General features: G+C 34.2%; 1 protein-coding gene across 2 annotated transcripts; it reads right to left on the reverse strand.

Moving 5' to 3' along the window:
* Nucleotides 1-632: 632 nt before the first annotated feature.
* LOC149077000 (uncharacterized) lies at nucleotides 633-21739 on the reverse strand. Of its 2 annotated transcripts, XM_089244734.1 has the most exons (10): nucleotides 21464-21739; nucleotides 17249-17536; nucleotides 14610-14752; nucleotides 13231-13398; nucleotides 11995-12815; nucleotides 11090-11293; nucleotides 9742-9864; nucleotides 7718-7935; nucleotides 6262-6393; nucleotides 633-2358 (listed from the first exon to the last, which is right to left on the reverse strand). In XM_089244734.1, exons 1-10 carry the CDS (start codon nucleotides 21581-21583, stop codon nucleotides 2212-2214), a joined length of 2364 nt encoding a protein of 787 aa, XP_089100860.1. In that variant the 5' UTR covers nucleotides 21584-21739; the 3' UTR covers nucleotides 633-2211. The 2 variants fall into 2 exon arrangements, with proteins under 2 accessions (XP_089100860.1, XP_089100861.1); XM_089244735.1 differs by lacking the exons at nucleotides 633-2358; nucleotides 7718-7935 and having other exon boundaries at nucleotides 21464-21724.
* Nucleotides 21740-21784: the final 45 nt, after the last annotated feature.

A 21784-nucleotide genomic window follows, 5' to 3' on the forward strand; every position in this document is an offset into this window, starting at 1 on the left:
AAGAAAACTGGAACGGGACAGTGTTTCAATGCCATGGAAGTGGCAAACACTATATACCTTGAAGCAGCGTGAAAACAAATCAATATATTTTCCCTCCTCAAAGTACATTTCGGTGACTTTAAGTTCAGAATCTCAAATCCGAACATGCTCAACACATCGAACATATTTTAAAAAGTTTGTCATATTTGTTATTGATTGAAATCAATTCTATCATGGTAGATCTATTTGAAAATCAATACAGCATCTAATCTCCCTCATCTAAAATATAAAAAAAACAAACATTTTTGCAAAAAAAAAAAACATTTTTGAATAACAGTAGAGCTATAAAAGTTCTTTGTATCTCAGCAGATTTATAAAAAAATATATGAGGTTTGAAAGCTAATAAAGGCTAACATTCATTGCAGAAATTTAACTGTTTCATTTAGAAAATTTTACTTAAATCAAACAAAATTAACTCTTAAATTATTTCCATTATTTCTTTGATCACTTACCTAGAGGGTATACCCTATCATTTTATGCTTTTTGAATAAATTATTTTGGTCTTTCCTAGATCTGGAGTTTTTACTGTTTACCCTAGCTGAATATATATCTATTTTTTATCATATATATTCTTCATTTTTATTTTCTTATTTCAATAATCTATGGAAATTAAAAATTTTCCGAATGATTTCTGCTTTGCACACATCATGTATTGCATTTTGCAAAAAATTCTAATCTTTCAATGTCTGGGATATAAAACTGATTATTTAACCCACTAACCATTCATGTTTACCAACCCAATCAAGTTCTGTCATTTAATCATTGAAAAACATTAATATAACATAAATAGCACACTCTGCTGAGCATTTACGCAGAGTCCATTAGATATGAGTCAACAAAATTAATAAATGTAAAGAATGCAAACCAATAATATAAAAAGAAATATACACATAATGACCCCTAAAACAAACTTGAAATGTATTGATAACAAGATATATTTGATCCTGAAAACTTGCACAGATTGATTTCCTCGATATAAAAGGAATTAGAAACAAATAATTTTAACAGCAATCATCTCATATTTAGAAAAAAAAATTTGATTCATACATCAAACAAAGAGTTACTACCAACGATAACAACTGCCCAATGAGTGGATAAAAAAGCTTCAAATATATACAAAAAATAAGAGTGGGGGGAAAGTATAACGTAAACAAAAAAAGAACATGGATATTATGATGCATACTTGCGATTGTTGAAAAATATACATGAATAACCTCTATAACCCTAAGCTGAATAAATTCTACGGAAGGCATCAGAAAATTTTCTTATTTTAGGGAACATTATTTAAAAAAAAACCCATGGATGGATAAGTTTTATTGAAGACAATGCATCTACTGATAGTATATCTATGTTCAAATGATTCACATAAAATGGCATATTATGGGTGATTAGAAATGAATGTTTCCCCTAGCTGTTACCTGGTGAAATTGCCCTTTTGTTCAGTAATTGTCTGAAAGCTTAAGTGACACAGAATCATTAACATAGGTGATGACATCAAAATACAAATCATTCAAGCTTGCTAATAATCACTTCTCTATGAGTCACATTAGCAGCACAATACAAATGCCTTGAGATGTCGCACACATGCCTTGGATTACGGACTACTCAAAATTCACATAAAATAAATTGCCCAACGTTTTCTATTATGATACATCAATTTCATCTGCAAATGAATTTAGCTTCACATTTTACACATATTTCTACACCTGTAGATTCATCCACTCAAAGAAGACTTAAGGTAAAAAAATTCTAATCAATGAGAAGAAATTATTATAACTCCTTTCTACCATGCTCTTCATTCCATGTATTAAAACTAATAATGAAGTTGAAAAAAAAAAGTGAATGATTCCATACTCTGCCTGAATACCTTCCCCAAAATAGACAGAGAGAAGTCAGCTAAAATATTAACTGTTTGTGTGTAGCTGCTTTGATTCCATAAAACATTACAGCTTATACAGCAAGGTTGACAACTAAATTAAATTTCAATACCATTCACAACAAAAAACAGCTGTAATATATGACAGTGATAAAAATACATACATATATACATCACACCAACTAGTGAACAAGAACTTGGAGACAAATCGCCAAAGAATTAAAACATGACAAGGACCACCGAAGCTGTTAAGGATAAAGAAAGGCGGGACTACATTTTACTAAATTGTACGAATATTAGCTTTCAACTTGTACGGGAGCATGTGTTGGTACAACGGAGGGATCAGTCTCTTGGCTAACCTCTGTAGAGCTGATAACACTATTAGACGAGTTTGCAAGCTGCGTCGAATTTTGACTTGTTTCAATCTTTTCTGTTAATTTTTTCTATATGACAGAAAAAACAAAAACATGTATAAATTTATGTTTCAAAATAATTTAAATTTATTTACTCTTTTCTGTAATTTCATTAGTATTCATTCAGAAAGTATAATAAGTTTCATTTCTCTTAAACTCTCTATCATTTTGACATAAATGCATGATCCGAAAAATGGACTGAAAAACAACTGTTAATAAAAAAAAGATTTTTTTTTCAAAATTTTTATAAATCGTGTAAATTAGCATCCAAGTCCTTATTTTAACATGGATGAAGAATTTTGGGCTGTCTGGCAGTCATAAATGTACTTAATATTTTATCTGTACACTGACAAGCATTTTTTTACTGCACACCAACTCCAGCCATATCACCATACAGCAATTTACTACTGATTGAGTTGGGTTGGAGAAATATTGTTATACTTCTGTCTTTGACAGGGGAGACTTCCAACCAGAGTACATTGAGGCACCATCTATCAGTGTTTGCCTCAAGTTCAATAAGAAAAGAATATATCATTCATGTCCTTCCCCAGGATCAAACCAGTGGACCTGAAGGTAGCTTTCACGATGGTCGACTAGCATTTTATCACTGCACCACTCACATACCCAATCACAGTCAACTGAGCAATGAGTTCGAAATCGTTTCTAAGAATTCATATCAATAATACTGATGATAGCCCAAAAGCCTGATGGTGCAAAAGGATTGTTTTATCATGTAAACCAATGATCCTCAACCTTTATATTTTATGCACCTACAAATTGCATGAAATGATTGTTTCAAGAGAGGCACAAATGTTCAAATTTATACTCAAAAATAGATACTTTATAAATACAGTAAAACCTGCTTTCAACAGTCCTCCTTTTTATGGCCAAATAGTAATTAACAGGGCCCAGATTTCTATGTCTTTGCATATTTTTTTATTTTTTGTATATTTATAATTTCATAATTTTCGATAAAAGATAAAATTTTCCTCCGCTATTCCAATTCCACTTCAGACTGACTTTTTCGGTTCCCACCTCTGATGAGAGCTCTTTTTTTCTTCTTCTTCCTGCTATTCAAAAAAGCTTCCAAAACGTACTCATCCCCCACCAACCTGGACTATCTACGACCATTTATTAAAAGGTTGAACTCCCGCCAAAAAACCAGAAATATGAGCACCAACTGATAATCTTAGCAACCTTTTTGAAAATCATGTGTAAGCGCATGAATGTTTGGAGTGTATCATTTAGGGCTAGGATTTTTAAGCTTTAAAAATGAAAGGCTGTAGCTGCGTGGAAAAAAATCATAAAAAATTCAGGTTTTTCAAGAAATCAGCAATGACATTGAATTTTTTGAGCATAAAAATACTAGCCTTGCAGACATTGGTGTATGGCTGTAAACAGATTAATCATCTGAATCAGTGATGGCAACTCAATGGAAAAATTGATCCATGGGAGGAAATTTGTTAACATTTATAGGAAAGTTTTTGGGAGTTTTTATCAGCAAAAAGTAATTATTGTTGTTTTTTTTTATTTTGTACAATACTCTTCTAAAGCTAAATACTTGGCAAGATTTTTTACCTACAGATGGCAGCACATTAATTCCGAATTTGTGGGGGGGGGGGGAAACTTAAGGGTAAATTATGTCAGCCAAGTATTAGTCATTTTTGATTCCCCCCCCCCATCAGCAAAGTTTTGTCATCTCTGCCCCTACCTACTAACGCATATCGTTGGGATCAGAGATGTATGCCGGGGGGGGGGGGCGTAGAAAGGCTCATCCCTCCACCTCATAGACGATCAAAAAATATTTTTTGAAAAATTAAAATTTTGAAGGAAAATACCTTTCTATGTTATTATAATCAATTTCTATTAATTTCAATGATATTTGAAGGCTAAGAACTCAAAATTTCTTTATAAGAAATTTATTGCAACCTGAAGTGGATTTCAGTCAGTCGAGGTCCCGGTTGCAAGAGAAAACATTGGGGGCCCCCTTAAATTACAAAAAGTGTAAAGTTTGGGTTTTTTTGGGGTCCTTGAGAAGTCTGGGGCTGGGCGCACGCCATTAAATCCGCCTCTGATTGCGACCCCACCCTCCAAACCATATATGGTAAACCCTTGACCTGCGGACCAAATGTGGCTCTGGAAGTTATCTGATGTGGCCTTTCCCCTCAAACTTAATTTTGTAAAAATGAAATAAGTGGCACATTTACAGATTGCTTAAGTGACCTGTGGTACAATTCCAGAGCATTTAAGCGACCTGTGGCGCATTCACAGATCACTCAAGTAGGTCTGTGAACAGTTTCAGAACACTTAACCAATCAGTGGCACATTTAGCGAATCTCTGAGTTACATAGAGTACTTAAGCAGCACCAGTGTGGCTCTACATCACTCAAGTTACTTGCAGTTTTATAAAGGGTGGTTGATGATGTAAGCATCCTTCAAACCCCCTTGTCATCAAAAGTTAGCAAATTGGAAACCACCTCCCCTCATTGATGCTGACATAATACTTGAATGACTCCTTACTGAATGAAAAATCTTTTAAGAAATATTTTTCATTTTATAAGGTATATTTACAGTTGCTTAAGGGAAGACATGCATTTCTTAGACATTCTTAGGGCATAAAAATCCTAGTTCTAGTAATTAAACTTTATTTTAAAGGTTTCAATACTAACCCACTTTTATAGTCACCCTCTTCCCAGACAAATTTTTGTCATCTTGCCAAAGATAACAAAAGGGCTCTCTGCACAAAAGGGTTTTACTACATAATGAATTTTATAATTGTTTCTAACCTCCAATGTAAACAGAAGATGCCTGCAAGCACTTAGTTAAGAACTACTGGTGTAAATGTTTGTGCAGTCTGTAACATTGGGCATGTATATCAATCTTTTTTAATAGCGTTTAATTTCATTTTTTCATTTTTGTGATCTCAAATTTCATATATATATATTTTTTTAATATTTTTATATTTTCACTTCATTGTACATAACTATTTCTAATCATCTAACTGAAATGCTTTTATGTACATTTGGTCCCTCAATGCTCAAATTTAAATTTTAGTGACAAAAAAAGTGTCTCATTATTGAGTTAAAACAAAAGCTAATTTTTATTATAAATGCTGTAGAATAATGCAGTGTACATTTGTTATAACAAACTCCACAGTTCAGTTGAAAACAGACACCTTTCCGAGCACAACTCCAGTCCTATTACCCATGGTAATAGGACTGGAGGGCAATTTACTACCGAGTTGTGCTGGCTGGAAGTATAAGTACAGTGCAAGTATCTAACAGTCTGAGTGCAGTATATAGTGTTGTGTCTGCATTTTTCAGTGCTGCCATTTAGTTGAAACTATGTAACAAAAGGTATAAACAAAAATATAAGGTAGTTGTTACAGGGAAATATTTTGGATTTATCATACTACTTCACCACACACCAACTCCAGCCATATCGCTATAAGCAATATACTGCTGTAAATGAGTTGGATTGGAAATGAAGGCGTTATCTACCAGTGGTTGCCTCAAGCTCATTAGGAAAAATAGTTTTTATCTATATTCTTCCCTCAGATAGAACCTGAGACTTGATGGCAACCTTCATGGTAGTAGACAAACATCTTACCACCATGCCACTTGGACGCTGGATTTATCGTACTGATCATTGTAATGGAATGATCCCCATAACACATGGTCATTATAAGAAGTGTCAACTATGATATATTAAATAGAATAACATGTCTCACTGTAAAAATAAGAAAAATCTGAAATATCATTGTGTTTAAGGGGAGGGAAAAATATTAATTTAAAGAAAATTCCATGAATATATTTCAAATTTTGCAAAAAAACTCAACTTTATTTTGAACTATAAAATTCGGTTTCAGTGAATGAATATTTTAACATGATGTTATGTACATACAGTGTAACTACAACAGATTTCTAAATATACCTCATTTTCAGGAGGTGGTACTATCGGGATAGCTACTTTAGGACGTTTCTGTGGAACATGTCTCACTGGTTGCGGCTGTGTTTGCGGGAAGTAATACGTTATACCACCACGGTACAGATCCGGAGGCTGAGACTAAGAAGGAAAAAAATCATAATCACATTTATAGTATAATTTAAAACACTTATTAAGTGATACACACCACATAAATAACAATATTTCACTGCATAAAAGGTGTAAACAAATTTAGGCATACATTGGTTCACAGTGCCCAGGTCACAATCATTGCTGTCTTATCTCTTTGAGATAAATGCATCCCATATATTACATCACCTTCATATTCTAATTTTTCTAAACAATCAATTGATTGCCTGATACAGCATAGTGACATTTGCCAGTGCATTCTATAATGTTATGTACCCAACAAGAATCTATTGACTTCAGCGGAAACAAATTGCACTTGATAATTTTTGGAATATAGATGTGGGTTTCCTCTAACTAAATAGAAATTTTCATAAAAAATACCTTTAATTAGAAAATAAAATGAAGAAAACTCCCCTTCTCTTTATTACAGGGTTCAAGAAGGTTTTGAAAAATAAAAAATATTATTCAAAACTATAAATGAAGGACTTGTGTGGATGTAGTCATACATGTATATTTTTTTAAATGAAACAAAAAAAAACAAAAAAAAAAATATGCAGTGGTACATTGAGTTCTGAGTTTTAATTTATTCCTGGAAATTACTTCTACCATAAAAAGACTTTTATCATAGAAAGCTAACTTTCCAATTTAAAATAACAGAAATTTATAAGTTGTTCCATAAGTAACTCAGCCTTATTAGTATTTGCACAAAAATAAATTAGCAGATACCGTACATTACTCTCTAAGCAGAACAGATATAGTTTTGTGCACAAGAAAAATCAGTTACACTATTGCATGACAACAACTGATGGCTTTGAACGATTTTCAAGTGTTCAGCTATGTCTGTTCAATCAGCTTCTTTAGAATATTTCTGGCTCATAAGAAAAATATTTACTCGCGAATTGAAGCCTTTTGAACAAATGTTTCTTGTTCATAATCTGGATTATGACTAATTATAACTTAACAATTGAGAGGTTTATAACTCAAGAACTCATGGTATCACAAACTTTTCAATCATTTTAGACGTTTAGATAATATCATCAACATTCCTAAACATTCATTTGTTGAAAATGAATGTTTACTGTCAGTGATCAATAATTTTTATTTATGTTTTCAGAAGCATATATACTCTAGTGGAAATGATCAAAATAAATTGATTTTTTTGTCTTAAAAGTACAATCTCTGAAATTCAGATCATCAGCAAAGCAAAAGCATAACTTTCCAAACATTTACGCAAAGCCTACACATAAAAAGTAAAGCAAACACAAAAGCATATGCACAACACAAGGGATATACAAATAGAAAAACCCATGCTTACCACAGGAGGGGGTGGAGGTGGCGGAGGTGGAGCAGTGTACTGCTGATATGTAAACTGTGGATATGCTGTTGAGGGTGGGGGTGGAGGAGCTGGGTAATTGATAATACCCGGATTCGGAGTGATGCACGGTGGTGTTGGAGCTATTAAGGTTTGTGGAGCTGGAAGTGTCACTTGAGGGAAAAGCCGAGGAGGCGTGGTGCTCATTGGCAGTCGTAGAGCTGGAACATCAAATAAACTCACCTCAGTTTCATTCAAGTGGAATAACAGTAACATGGCTACAAATACATTGTATTTGCCAACGTATAAGACACACTTTCTTCCCTTCAAAATTAGGTTTGAAAAAAAAGGCGCATTTTACACACCAGCCCTAAGTGTTGGCAAACTTGAAGAACAAGATGTACAAAAAATAGGTGTGTCTAATATGGAGGTGCAAGTAATACGCTGGCAAATACTGTACATACTGAAAGAAAAGATTTAACTAAAAAAAAAACATGCAATAAAAAAGGAAAAAAATTGCTTAAATGTAAAAAATCTAACTAAGATCAAATACTTCATTTCACATGGAATAATTAGGGCGTTATATGATCCCCCCCCCCCAAAAAAAAACTTTTATTAAAGAGAATTTTTTTTTATTAATCAAACGCATGTTCCCAATTGAGAACATTGGTCGTAAAAATATTAAATTCTGACGTTCAAAATATTTTGGACTAAACTGACACCAACTGATACATATAACTAACAATCATGCTGAGTTTTGCTATACAATGACCAAATTTTTTAGAAACTTTTTATAATGCACAAACTTGATGAATGTGAAAAAATATAGTTGATCCCTCGCAAGTCTATTTTTAAATAAGTTTAATTGCAGTATGACACATACAACAAATAAAGCAAAAAGTCTAGCAAAGCTTACACAATAAAGGCAGCCAATAATGGAAAAGCTTTGCACAAAATATTTGCCGAGTTTCCATACTAATCTTAGTATGAATTACATCATAATAATTCTAATTAAAATTTTTAAAGTAAGAATTGAGGCTGTATTGGCAAGAAAACACCAACAAAAAAAACCTTAGATGATCAATACTGGTTTTAGAAGGAACTGACACGAGAGTGACCATCAAAAGTTATTGATATCTCACTGTAACTAATTTAATCACCGATGGAGATTTTTAAGTTGAAAACATTTGTGTGTGTAACATACACTACATTTTAGGTACTTCCGTTTACAACAGCGGTTTTTAAAGTGTGCATCACGCCTAGCTGGAGATATTGATTTGTGAGCCTATTTACGATTTGAAGTGGGTTCTTTCATAAAATACACTACCTACTAAACTATTCTGGGGAGTCACAAATGAGCCACGGATTGAGCAAAAGAGCCGCAGGTACCAAAAGTTTGAGAAACACTGCTTTACAATCTGGAATTTTTAGGGTTTTAACGAGTATTTTACTGAAGAAAAATCACTCAACCATTTGAATTGATAAATGGATGGAACATATATAATTTATTCATAAATTTAAAATCTCCATAAAAGTATTACATTTTATTGTTTTATGAAAAAGCTTACGTTAATATACTAACATAAAGAGAAGTCAGGTTCTTCCAAAATTTGTGACATCACAAATATCAGCATTGCAAATTTAATGTATTGTTTTTGAATGTGAGATTTTTATTTAAACATTTTAAGTTACAGTCTATGAGCACAATTAGTATTGATAGGTATGAATATATCTTTAATAGTTGAATGGTAATAAATCTACAAAACAATTTAGGAACAATTAAAAACACTTTCAAATATAATTTCGAACTAAATTTGATACACAACGAATCCCCCCCCCCTTAATCCTTTTACCAGTACTATAAAATCAAATGTATCGAGCAAAAAACTGAAATGGGAAATGTTTCTACAAGGGAGAAAAATGGGACTGGAAATAAGACTTCTTAAATCAAATAAGCAGTACCAAATCTATTTGAACAGCATACAAAAGCTACCAGATTGCAAAGAATAGCAACAAAGTATATTTACCATAGCTCTCTTGATAATTATAAGTCTGGTATTGGGGAGGATTGATGATAGGAGGACTGCCATTGGACTGTGGGTGATTACTTGCAACTGTGCTATCAGTAGTATACATAGCTGGTTGATAGCCTAATATAAAAAAAAAAAACTCATTTGCTCTCAATGTTTCCATAAAGAACACAAAATAAAAATTTCAAAAACATGCATTTTCATAATTTAATAGGACAAAAATCACATGAGTGATTTCCCTCTTGCAAATAAAACATAGAAAAAAATATATATATAACTGAAATTATAAATTAAAATATGATAACATAAACTTCTGATTGTGATGACGAAAAAGATAAACAAGCATTAAACAGTAGAAAAATGTATAGAAAAGTCAAATGAAATTTTTCCCTACAATATATGCAGTGACACCTCAGGTAACAAATGACTTTGCTAATAAATATTTTTTTCAATATTTTTCTGCCCCAGTTAATGAAAGAAAATTCGATTGAATAACATTTTAGTCTATATGTATGCATCTGCTAACTTACAAAACAGCTGTGTGGGGTGAGCAAAATTCACATGGAAATTGATATGAATCCAAATGAATTACACATTGGAATCATTTCCAGATATACCTCTTTTTCCTCTTTCAGAAGCATTTTGAGCCCTTTTATGTTAAATGAATGATTAGGCTTAAAAAAATGCATGTAAAAAAGCTTTAGACTTGAATGGTTTTAGTGCATATGGTAGAACTATTATTGACAAGCTGACCAGTCTAGACATTCTAGGAACTTATTTTTTTTTATCTGCATGTATCTGAGAGAGAATAGAGGTGACTATATTAAATAGCATACCACCTCACACAGCAACTCAACTGCATCACACATAGTGTAAAATAAAATGATGTTTCATTCCTTTTAAAGGAAGATGATCTTCTTTTTAAATTCTCTTTCATTGAATTGTGCAGTTGTTTATCTCAGACCTAATCAGTTACTATTTTTTTAATGGAAACTAAGTCTTCTTAGTATTTTACAAAAGTTAATTTGTAATTTTGGGCCATGTCTGGAAAGAATTAAACTTTCCATAGAAATCTATGGAAAAGCATGTTTCTGCTAATGAATGCGATTCCTGAATCTTCGTTAGCTGAGGTATCACTGGTTTCTGGAAAGAAAAAGCACTTGAAACAAGATTTTACTTTATATAAGGAAATACGTTATACTAAAAGCCAGAGCATGACAAATCAGGAAGGAAAAAAAATGGTTCTGGCCAAAAATTGCTTAGAAGCTATAAGCAATGCGATCTGGCACACAGGATTTATCAAGCTCTGTCAAAAGTTATTTATTAATTTGTTGCAACAACAAACCTGCTTCAAAATAAGGATTATGTTGAGGTGGTAAGCTGGGTACGGAGGACTGAGCAGGTTGATAAGCAGTGGTCTCCTGCACACCTCTTTGTCTTAAGGAAGAATATCGTTTTGGTCTACTTGAAGAATCTTCTGCCTTTGACGATGATGAAATTGCAACATTGACATTGCTGAGCTCATTTCCTTTGTTACTTTGAATAACTTCTGAAAATAACATAGTAATTAAAAAAAGAAAAAGAAAATTGAACATAAAATATATGACTGGCTTAGTTGAAAAAAACCCCATTATATAATAATGGTTATTGCCACTTATATGTATGTGACACTAATAAAATAGAGAGGGAATATGAAGTAAATGGCGGGGGACAATCAATATTGAATTAAGTCATGGGGGAGGACAGACTTGGGTTAAGAAATGATATTACATCTGGAAAAAGAAAAAAAAAAGTAGAGTAGTGTGTCACTGTATGTGCCATGAGTAAATGTTTTTTTTTTTTTGGTTTCAAGTTGAGAATACTACAAAATGGTTGAGAAACACAAATTCAATGTGCTTTCAACAGGGAAAAAATGGAGATTTTAAAATTTTAGATGTAAATTCTATCATGAAGAAAAGTGAAGTCCAGCTTTGTTCATAATTCCCTGCAGTACTCCAATGCAGTTCCAACATAGAGGATCCTGAAATGCAGAGAAGAGACAAGCTCAAGTCAGTCCATTCAATAGATTCTTGAAGTCTATAAACTTTAGAATTTTTTTGAATCATTGACTCAAATTTCCCGGCATATTGGTCTCCCCTGATGTTTCCTGGCATGTTGGCTAATGCAGGGAAATATGCTATATTTGGGGGGGGGGGGGGGGGTGTCTGACTAAAGAAAATTAAAAAAAAAGGAAGAGAAAAAAAAACATACTTTGCTCTTGAATTCCTTCTTCAGCTTCAAGACATTCAGGCTGTAAAACAAAGTCCTCATCCTTGTCATTGAGTGTCAATCGATCTATTTGGGAATTAATTGCACGGATCTGTTTGTCCATTAAACGAGGTGCCAAATTGGGTCGATAAGAATGTCTATTGTTAAACCGTCCTGTGAGACTTCCACGCCTGCCTCTCAAACTTCCCCTAGGAGGCCTTTTATAAGCAACTTTATAAGAGCCAGTGCCCCTGCCCCTAAAAGGAGGCAGCTTCCCTCTTCGTGGTGAAGAATCATCAAAGCATGGATCTTTATTAGTGAGATTAGAATTTTCAAAAGTTTGAGATTTCACAGAACTATTGTTGTTGTTGTTGTTGTTGTTGTTAGGCAATGGTACTTCTACTTTAACAGTCAACTGGTTTTGCTTATTATAAGATACAGTGCGATCTGGAGAATGGTCCTTCACATTCTCTTTGGGCAGTGATGGGAACTCTGTAGCATCTAAAATCGGCTTGAACTCAATTGATTCCTTCACAAAATCATCTTCTCTGTCCCATCCACTGGAACTACTATGAATATTATTATTTTGAATAGGCTTGGGTACAGGCTGTCTTTCAAAAGAGTCATTTTCAGGTTCTGATTTATCAGCATCTTCTGAGGTCTTTCTACTTGAATTCATGTATGTTGTTCTTCCACGAAATGGTCCTCTGCCACGACCCCTGCCTCTACCTCCTCTAGGCCTACCTCTGAAGGTTCCTATTACTCGTTCTTTGCCATATGCTGTTTCATCTTTCCAGTTGCGATCATACTTTGTTGGACCACGTCTAAAAATTACAAAAAAAATAAAAATAAATAAATAATAAAATTGCATAAATGTTATTCTTAATCCTAAAGTAATCAAGTATTTATCAAAATCTTGGCTTAATATTTTAAATCATGATAGATCAATATAATAAAACCTGGGTTATATTTTCATAGCATATACTACAGTAAAATCTTGAATAGTTGAATACGTAGTGGGCAATAGAAAAAGTCATTACTATTAGTTTGATTTACCAGACTACCCTATAATATTGAAGGTTTTGAGGCCAAGTAAAAACTCTGACCTAAACAGATATTTGGTTGATCTTATCAAGAATTGACTTACATAGGTCAGCAATGGAAAGGGTATAATTTATTTTAACACAGATTTTAATAATGGTTGCATAATAAAGAAATTCATAAGGATGCATAACTAACCCATATCTCCTCCTCCTCCTAGCACGGGGAGGACAGTCTTCATTACGGATATCATACCCGTAGACTTGAACAATCTCATCACGAGATTTGGGAGTTTGTTCATCTGCCCTGAATCTATCATGACCCCATTTGCCTTCATCAAGCCATAGTTTTTTCTTCTTTTTGTCCCTGAAGAAAATTACAAGTATTGTTAAATATAAGCATGAAAATTGATTAAAAAAATTAATAGAGAAAATCATCTTAATATATAATTAGATTTTTTTTCTCCCAACACAATATTATTCAAATGAAACATTTCAGCATTAAGAGATGGGAAACAAACTGAACTAGACACAAGCCTTTCGGTCATAATTTTTTGAAATAGCAAAAAAAGGCTGACACTGATAATTTTTTTTTCTTTCTGAGATTTCATAAGCATCAGTGGCAGCCATTTAGAAGAAAAATGACTCTTGCGATGTCTGACCAGAACATGAGATCCGTATTCACACATTTTTCCAGTTTGACTTGCACTGCTCTGATCGGATGAGTATAGATTGTTGGATTGGCAACAGCTTTAATGGTGAGCTCTGGACAAAATGGAGATCTAGTTTTATCTTAGTTGTTACTATAGACCTAACACTTCATTCTTTCTCGAATGTATGTGACAGCACAAGTACTGTCTACACATATTCAGGAACAAAACTTAAATAAAAAAACATAAAAATTACCTCAATACAGAGTTCTCAGCAAAATCTGTTTGATCATTTTCTTAATCAAAATTTCCTTGCCCAGAACTCCGGAAGAAAGAAATATAATTCAAAATCTTAACCTTCCAAATTTCGTATTTTTGTTTCCAAGTTTTTTTCCCCCTTCACAGAACTTTTATAAAATATTTACATATTTCTCTGACTTCTGCCGAATATTTTACACATTACTGACTTTTGCCAAATATTTTATATTCCCATTTTTTCATTTATTTCCCTGACTTTTCAGGTTGCTAAGAACCCTGCAATAGAAAAGAATAACTGTTTGTCACCTGTGTGAATGAAACATTGGAAAAATATTAACATGTTTGTTTCATGCAATATCAGTATTTTAAAAATCTAAAAAAAAAGTTGAATTGTCTGCTTCAAAGTTCAGAAGACAGCACTTGACAAGCAACACAACAAGCATTCCTCAGAAACCAACTTCATGTTAGGTTTACAACATATATACACACATTTTGACATGTACTCATTCATTAGAAATTATTAGAAGAGTATGGACAAGGTGCATGAGTGGTTTAGTAGCAGTAGTATTTTGATGAAGGTTAAATAAATTTGAGTAGTCCTGAGCTGCAGACTAAAATTTTCAAATCAGAAACCACCTCTCAATGAAATAGTGGAAACATTTTTTTATACCTATTCTCAGGTTCTTTTTCTTTGACAAGTTCTTCTATATTTCTGTCATCATGTTCATAAAATGTGCCTTTCTTTGGAATATATTGTGGATTACGGCGATCTTCATCAAAGTCCAATTCCTTTTCAGCTGAGGGTGAACATTCCTATATAAACAATAATAAAAAGGAACATAATATACAACCATAAACTGCCCCATTAAAAAAATATTACCATTGCTGAGCAGCAATGATCATCTGAGAAAAATGCCATTTTTCTAGTGCTAGCAAAATGAAATTTTCCTCACTAACATATAACCAATCCAATAACAAGCTTTCTGATTAACATAGTAGTGTAACAACTTAGCTAAGAAAGATAACTCATCAAAGATCACATTTGTTAGCCAAAACATCAAAAACAGAAAATTGTTTAAATCATTCCAAGTACTGTCCAAAGTCTTTTATGAAACACTAAGTAGGTCTACTATGGGGAAAATAACAAAAATTGACAAGAGTCTGCCATAAAAAAATTCATAATTTAATGGAGAATTTATATGAAGGTGAGAAACAGATGTCAGAGGTTTTTAACCTTCTGGGTTCCATGGACCTTTTGTGCCAATAAAACCAAGGCCACAGACTCCTCTGCAAAATATATTTGGTATATAGCACGGAAAAACAATGACAGTTTTTTTGCATAAGATCATGGATTCCCAGAAATCTCTCTCAGGACTACTTCCTCTATGTGATGTGATTAGCTCATTTCTCTGCCTCATACATGCAAATAGAAAAGATAAGCTCCTAGAACGTTCACACTGTTGAGCTCGGTGCTAGCAGTATGAATTACTTGTATGCATGGAAAACATTTGAGTCTCTCTAGGCTGGCTTTTTTAAAAAGTTCTTAAAGTTAAAAATCTTTTTGAAAGATAAACCGATATATATCTGGAAAGTGATCCCGATTTGTATATATTGATTAATCTGGCTTGGGTAATAGCAATTTTGATAATGATTGGCAAGAAAATTTAGCTCACAATGCAGCCGTGTTATGTTAGCAAATGTGTGTGTGTGAGAATCCACATCTACTAAAACATTTCTTAGCCAAGATATAAATCTTCATTAGTTGAAACACTCATAAGCCAAGGTTATCATTAGCAGAGGTATCACTGTATTAGTTTAAAGTTAAACGCTGGTAATTTTTTTGAAGTTGGCATCTCATTTGTAATTTATATTGAGATTTCCAGATGCATCAACTATGTTTAAGAACAAATTCACTGGAATGCTTTTAGGACACCTGTTTGAAGAATTAGAAATCTCATCTTTTTACCAGCGCTGGCATAAGGAGTTTAATAATAAATATAGGTATTTTCTGTCCTTTTCCTAGAAAAAGAGTTGATACAAGTGCTTGTTCATTTCCAAACCTTCTTTGTTCAGGGTCAAGTTGATAGGACTAATAGAAAAAAATTATCATCTGTCTAATAAACCTCATGGCTTATCAGACAGATGCATTCAAGGGCAGAGCTTTCAATTTTTCGTATTTTATTAATTACTTAAGGATTATTACTTATATTATGTTTCTTGTTCCAATAGCATAGCTGCCAACTTTTGAAAATTAAAATTCGGGAGATTTTCGCGCAAACCCGTATTTTATGCTAAAACCACTCCCTAATAAATACAATAGGGATTTTTCCAAATAAAATAGGGATTTTCCAAACATAAAAGTTAGAGTGTAGGGAATAAAATCCCTACTCAAAAACTGAAGTCAAATTAAAATAGGGATTTGACACACATGGAAGTTAAACCCTTGGGAATAAAATTCCTACGCGAAAAACAAGTGAAATTGGAGGCCAAAACTTCAATGATGTAAAAATAAATATTGTGTTCAATCAGAAACGCTGTGAACAAACATTCTGCGCGAATGACCCCAAAATCATCGGAAGATGAAGGAAAGAACCGTCAATTTTTGAAGAACACCGATTTTTTGTGACACTTGCTTGATTTTTTTTTCCATTTCACGAGTGATGATGGCAGTCTTTCCATGCCCGATCTTTATGTCCGTAACACAACTTGTACAAAAAGGAAAAGTCGGCCCTCTTCTGGAACGTTTGATGAAAGGAAATTCATCGGAATAAGTATCTTTAAAATTGATTAAATATATTTTTGCTTATCAGTATTCATGTTTTGTTATATCGCACATACGTAACTTCAACAAAAGAAATTTTGACCATATGAGCGTCACTATAATATTTAATTATTATCCAGGACTATTGGCTGCTAAGCCATTCCCCTGCACGATAAGACAAAGAACTTTCTTGTTACCATCAGAGGGTTTGTAAAACTTCCTTAAAAAGGGAATTTCCCCATTTACGACGTGTGACATCATTTCGAAAGGGAAAAAAAGAGGCCTCATGCCCCACAAGAAATTCCTTAGGGATTGTTTTCATAAGTGGGGATTTTTTTTAATGAAGTAGGAAATTTTTAGGGACAATTAGGGATTTTTGTGATTTTCGTAAAAATTCGGGAGATTTAAGAACTTTTCGGGAGGTCGAGCGATGAAGCTAAAATTTGGGAGATTCCCGAAAAATTCGGGAGACTTGGCAGCTATGCAATAGTATACACTGCAACTAAAAAAAATTGAGAAATTCTCTTACAGTTCATCACAAAACTTACCTCTCCATCACCTTGTTGCCGTTCTTCCTCAACACATCCTTCATCTTCATCATCATCATCCTCCTCTTCGTCATCTCCATCTTCCGCTGTTTCTTGTTTACTTTCATTTCCAACTCCATTGAAGGCAGCGGCTCTATCCTCTTCATTTTCGTCAGACGCATCTTCACTCAGTTCTCCCCCTAGAAACCCTTCACTAACTTCTTCTGGCTCTGCAATTCCTTCTTCCCCGCCCTCTTCATCTATCAACTCAGTTGGGGATTCAAAATCATCTTCGCTATTCCGTACATTCTGGTTTCATAAGAAAAAAAAAGACATCATGCATCATTTAGTAAAAAGGCCCCCATAGATATTCATGCCATACAGGGTGTCCTGTAAGTCATAATTCAGCCTTTATCCCATCAACTATTCATACTAGAAGTATAGCTCCAATTTAAAAAATGCTCAAAAGATGTTCAAAAACTACTCTGAACCACTTCTGAGAGTAAAAATAGTGTCATAAAATAAAATAAAATCTAAATTTTTATAACCCCCCCTCCTCCTTTAACTTCTAATTCGAAATTTGTTGCCCTATCTTTCCTGAAGCCAACAGAAATAATTCCACATTTCTGCGTTCGATATTCGCTGGGATATTTAAAATGAAAAATCAGAGAAAAGCTGGGAAAGAACAGCATAAATGAGGAAACGAAGCGTTGTTCATTAGTTTATGCTGTTCTTTTCCCCCTGATTTTTAATTTAAATATCTCAGCAAATATTGAACTTGAAAACGCAAAATTATTTTCGTTGGCCACAGGAAAGGCAATACAAAAACTTTTGAATTGGAAGTTAAAGGACAGAGAGAACTTTAGAAAATTTAGATTTATTTTGTGATATGTCATATTTTATCTCTCAAAACTGGTACAGAGTGATTCCTGAACAGATTTTGAGCATTTTTTTAAATTGGAAAGATAGGCCTACATCTACAACAAAGAGTTGGTCAGATAAAGACGAAATAAGGCTTACAGGACACCCTGCATATACTACGCAGACAACTATTAGATCATACACAAATGATCAAGATTTCAATTTCATATCAAAAACATATTATATAAAATACATTATTGATAGAGAAATACGGTGGCGGTTTGAAACAAAAATTCTTAGGGATGCAAAAAAGTTGTTTTGCATTTTTTTAAATTAAAAAAATGAAAATTTTCATATAGCATTTGCCTGAGGCCCTCATGATCATTTTGGATGGGGGGCGAAAGTTTGAACAATATATCCACTGACTAACCAAACATATTTGACTTTAGTTACAGGGGACACACCAAATTTCTTTGTCCAAGCTGTCCCCTCCCCCATATCGAAATTGAGTCTAGGCCATTGCCATATTTTGGAAATATTTAGAGGGATCAAACCCAATATTTCTGTAGGTTTTATGGAGATGGTGACAAATATTAGGGGGGGGGGGAGGAGAGACTTGGGCCCATAGGCCAAATACAAGTTTACATCTATGGTCCTGGATAAGAGTAATCAACTATTTTTTTAGTCAAATTATTAATTATAATTTCTGTACATCTATGCCATTTAAAAATAACATTGCTCTATCAATGCAATGTTGGTATGAATAATTTGTACAGTAAACCCAACTGATAGGCCTACTGTTTAACATTGAAAATCATCAATTAGCTTCAGCAGTAGCCATGCATTAGTTTGTTGCAAATTATTGAAATTCATACTTTTCTATCAGTATCATATTTGTATTTAAACAACAGATGACAGCATCAGTATCTCTTTCTTGGTGGATGGCTGCAGCGATGATTTCTTAACTGGTCTGTTTATGGGCAAAAAATAAATAAGAAAAGTAAAAGCAAAGTGAGTGCATTGCCACTGCACCCTCGTGTGGTCATAATGATGGGCTTGCTTCATGAAGACACAGGTTCGAACTCCACCAGCAGCACAGTTGATAATCAGTTAAAGTTTGTTTTCCCAACTTCGAAGCGTGAATGCAAGCAGATATACTTGTTAAGAAGTCTTGCCCATCGACTGTACTGTAGAGCTAGACATGGTCCAGGACCTGTCCCATGGGGGATATAAGCACTATGGGGTTGGGCCATGCTGGAGAAAACTGAAGCACCGCGCCAGAAGGCTCAAATTTTAAGTGTCCTGAGCCCTCTGGTACGCACCCCCCAGTCCTCGATCTTTAGGATTTTGGCTTCAGGCCATGAGGCCAGGGCACTCTTTCTGAAAACAGCTGATAATGGAACTTGCAGCTCCCTCACCCCACGCATGAATGCCACCCACCTCCCCAGCGATCTTCATCTACAATTCCTCAGGTCACTTTATTTATATCAAAAGGCAATTTAGTGGATTCAGTACAATGGATCACAACCAAACAATCAGGGACTTAGAAAGGATTATTACACAAGGAATACAAATTACCACCGTGTATGGTCTTAATTGATTTTGAGAAAGCTGACACCAATTACAGTGATGATTCATTGCAGTCATCAAATATGGCATCATCAGAATCATAATTTTTTTTCAACCAGTATGCATTTTACGAGCATAACTTGTTCGATACCTTCCGACTCGGTACCTGGCAAACTGATGTTTGTCAAGTTTTAATTGTTTTTTTTTCCGTAACCGGGATACAGATTTTATGCCTTACAAAAACCTATTAGCTTTTACAAGTCAGTTTTTAGAAAATCCAATCGTGTCCATCGATAAAAATATACCACCATAACGGTGTAAAGAGTTCTTACGCATATCTTTTAACGTTTTTTATAAGCAATTTATTTTGATTCTTCAAATCCTTGATGGTGTTGCTTTTGTCTGTTGCCAAAATAAAGTCCCTCTTTCTTGTGGTTCGTTGGCGCATCTTTAAAAAAGTTATCAATTCCAACATATGCTTTGCTGAATCAGTACAAATGTCACTTGTTTGTTCATGACAGAAATGTTTTACACAAGGCCACAAATAATGCCTGCTTTTACCATTGTCCTAGAAAGATGGACCTTCTTTGCAGTGTATGCTGAAAACAACCATGGCCATGTCACCAGTAATGCGTCCTCTCTCTTAGTTTTGGTGTGTCAAAAATGTCTCGTTAAGTTGTATCATCTTGCTGAGACCACCCAATTTTCAATAGCTATGCGAGGCCACCACCTCATGACAAAAATTAAAATAATCTGTAACAGTTTCTGGAAAAATAATAGGCTCACCTCTTATTTCACTGACTTACCTTGAGTCAGAACGAACGTTATGGGCAATCTTATTGCAAACGCAAATACAATTGATAGTATATCAAGAGGGGCCAGAGTGGTGTGGTGGTAAGATACTCGTCTACCACGGTCCCAGGTTCAAACCCAAAGAGGATATAGATAAGAAATTTTCCCTAACAAACTTGAGGCAAACACAGATAGGCAACACTTTCATTTCCAATCCATCTCATTAATGGCAGTAAATTGCAATATAGCGATATGGCCAGAGTTGGTGTTTGGTGAAGTAGTACATCAAGAAGAGGAATTATGAATCCACTGAAGAACGTATTAGTAACAGGATTGGCCGACCCATTACATCTGATTTTTGTGCTCCTGCATACTCAATGACAACCAGATTTCATGCTGCAATCGCTGTTGGATCTCTCACTGCACATGCTAGACAAGAAACGCTTGCTTCTTTCGCTGGCATAATTCCCACTTCAGTCACAAATTGGAGAGTTCTTTCTTTCGACTCTAGAATGATCATCCATGAAAACAATCGAAAAATTAATAAACAGAGCATGCATAATGATGAGAGAAAGAGCGATAGCCTAAGACGGTGGCGATGCGATAACAAGGGCGCTTTGAAAATGTTGCTAAAATAGATAAGGTTAGCACGTTGGCTCGATAACCATTTTTTTTGTCAGCAATGAAAAATTTTGAAACAGCCAAAGCGCCAAGGTAATAACTTGGCGACAAAAAAAACAGCCAAATTTGGCACAACCCCGCTTATGGGATCTTAGCCAATACGGGACGATCCAACAAATTTATACAATTTGCCCCTTCCGACACATCGTCCTGGATCCACACCTGCAAAGTACTAGGATGCATTGAACCCATTCATTCGAAGGTTAACAAGATGGGTCTTGATACACGTGCGAAATTGACCCGAGTCCACAATGAATACGAACAGTCGTTGATGACTCCAATTGCAGAAGAAAAGAGTAAAAAAAACCAAATTAAGTATGATATATATCTCACTTTGTGCGATCCCTTGGAGGGTCTATTTTTAGCCTCAACATCATCTACGGCTTCAGACTCGGATGACGGATCCTCCGAATCCTCATCGGACTTCATCCGACGTCTTCTGTGATCCGACATGACTTCGTAAAACGACAGACGGATGACTTAACAATTCAGAACAAATTTAAAGACTGAAAACTTTTGACAACAAACTCCAAATGTTTTTTTTCTCTTGTCTTTATAAACACATATCGCCAGTAACACCCGACCACAGGCAGTTATGAAGATAGCTATAGTTTATGTCTTCTTTTTTTCCTATTCATTATGAAAAAAATCATC

The sequence above is a fragment of the Pholcus phalangioides genome, unplaced genomic scaffold, assembly GCF_987345545.1.
Source record: "Pholcus phalangioides strain wild (caught in Gottingen) unplaced genomic scaffold, Ppha-v1.0 ptg000015l_1, whole genome shotgun sequence".
NCBI classification, from domain to species: Eukaryota; Metazoa; Arthropoda; class Arachnida; order Araneae; family Pholcidae; genus Pholcus; species Pholcus phalangioides.

What these genes read in the sequence shown, in the direction of transcription:
- LOC149077000 (XM_089244734.1), bottom strand. Translation starts at nt 21,583, where the DNA reads ATGTCGGATCACAGAAGACGTCGGATGAAGTCCGATGAGGATTCGGAG. An exon ending in GAAAAAGAACCTGAGAATAG is followed by an intron (nt 13,399 to 14,609) that starts GTATAAAAAAAT and finishes AATTTTCTTCAG; the next exon opens with GGACAAAAAGAAGAAAAAAC. An exon ending in AGGAGGAGGAGGAGATATGG is followed by an intron (nt 12,816 to 13,230) that starts GTTAGTTATGCA and finishes TGTAATTTTTAG; the next exon opens with ACGTGGTCCAACAAAGTATG.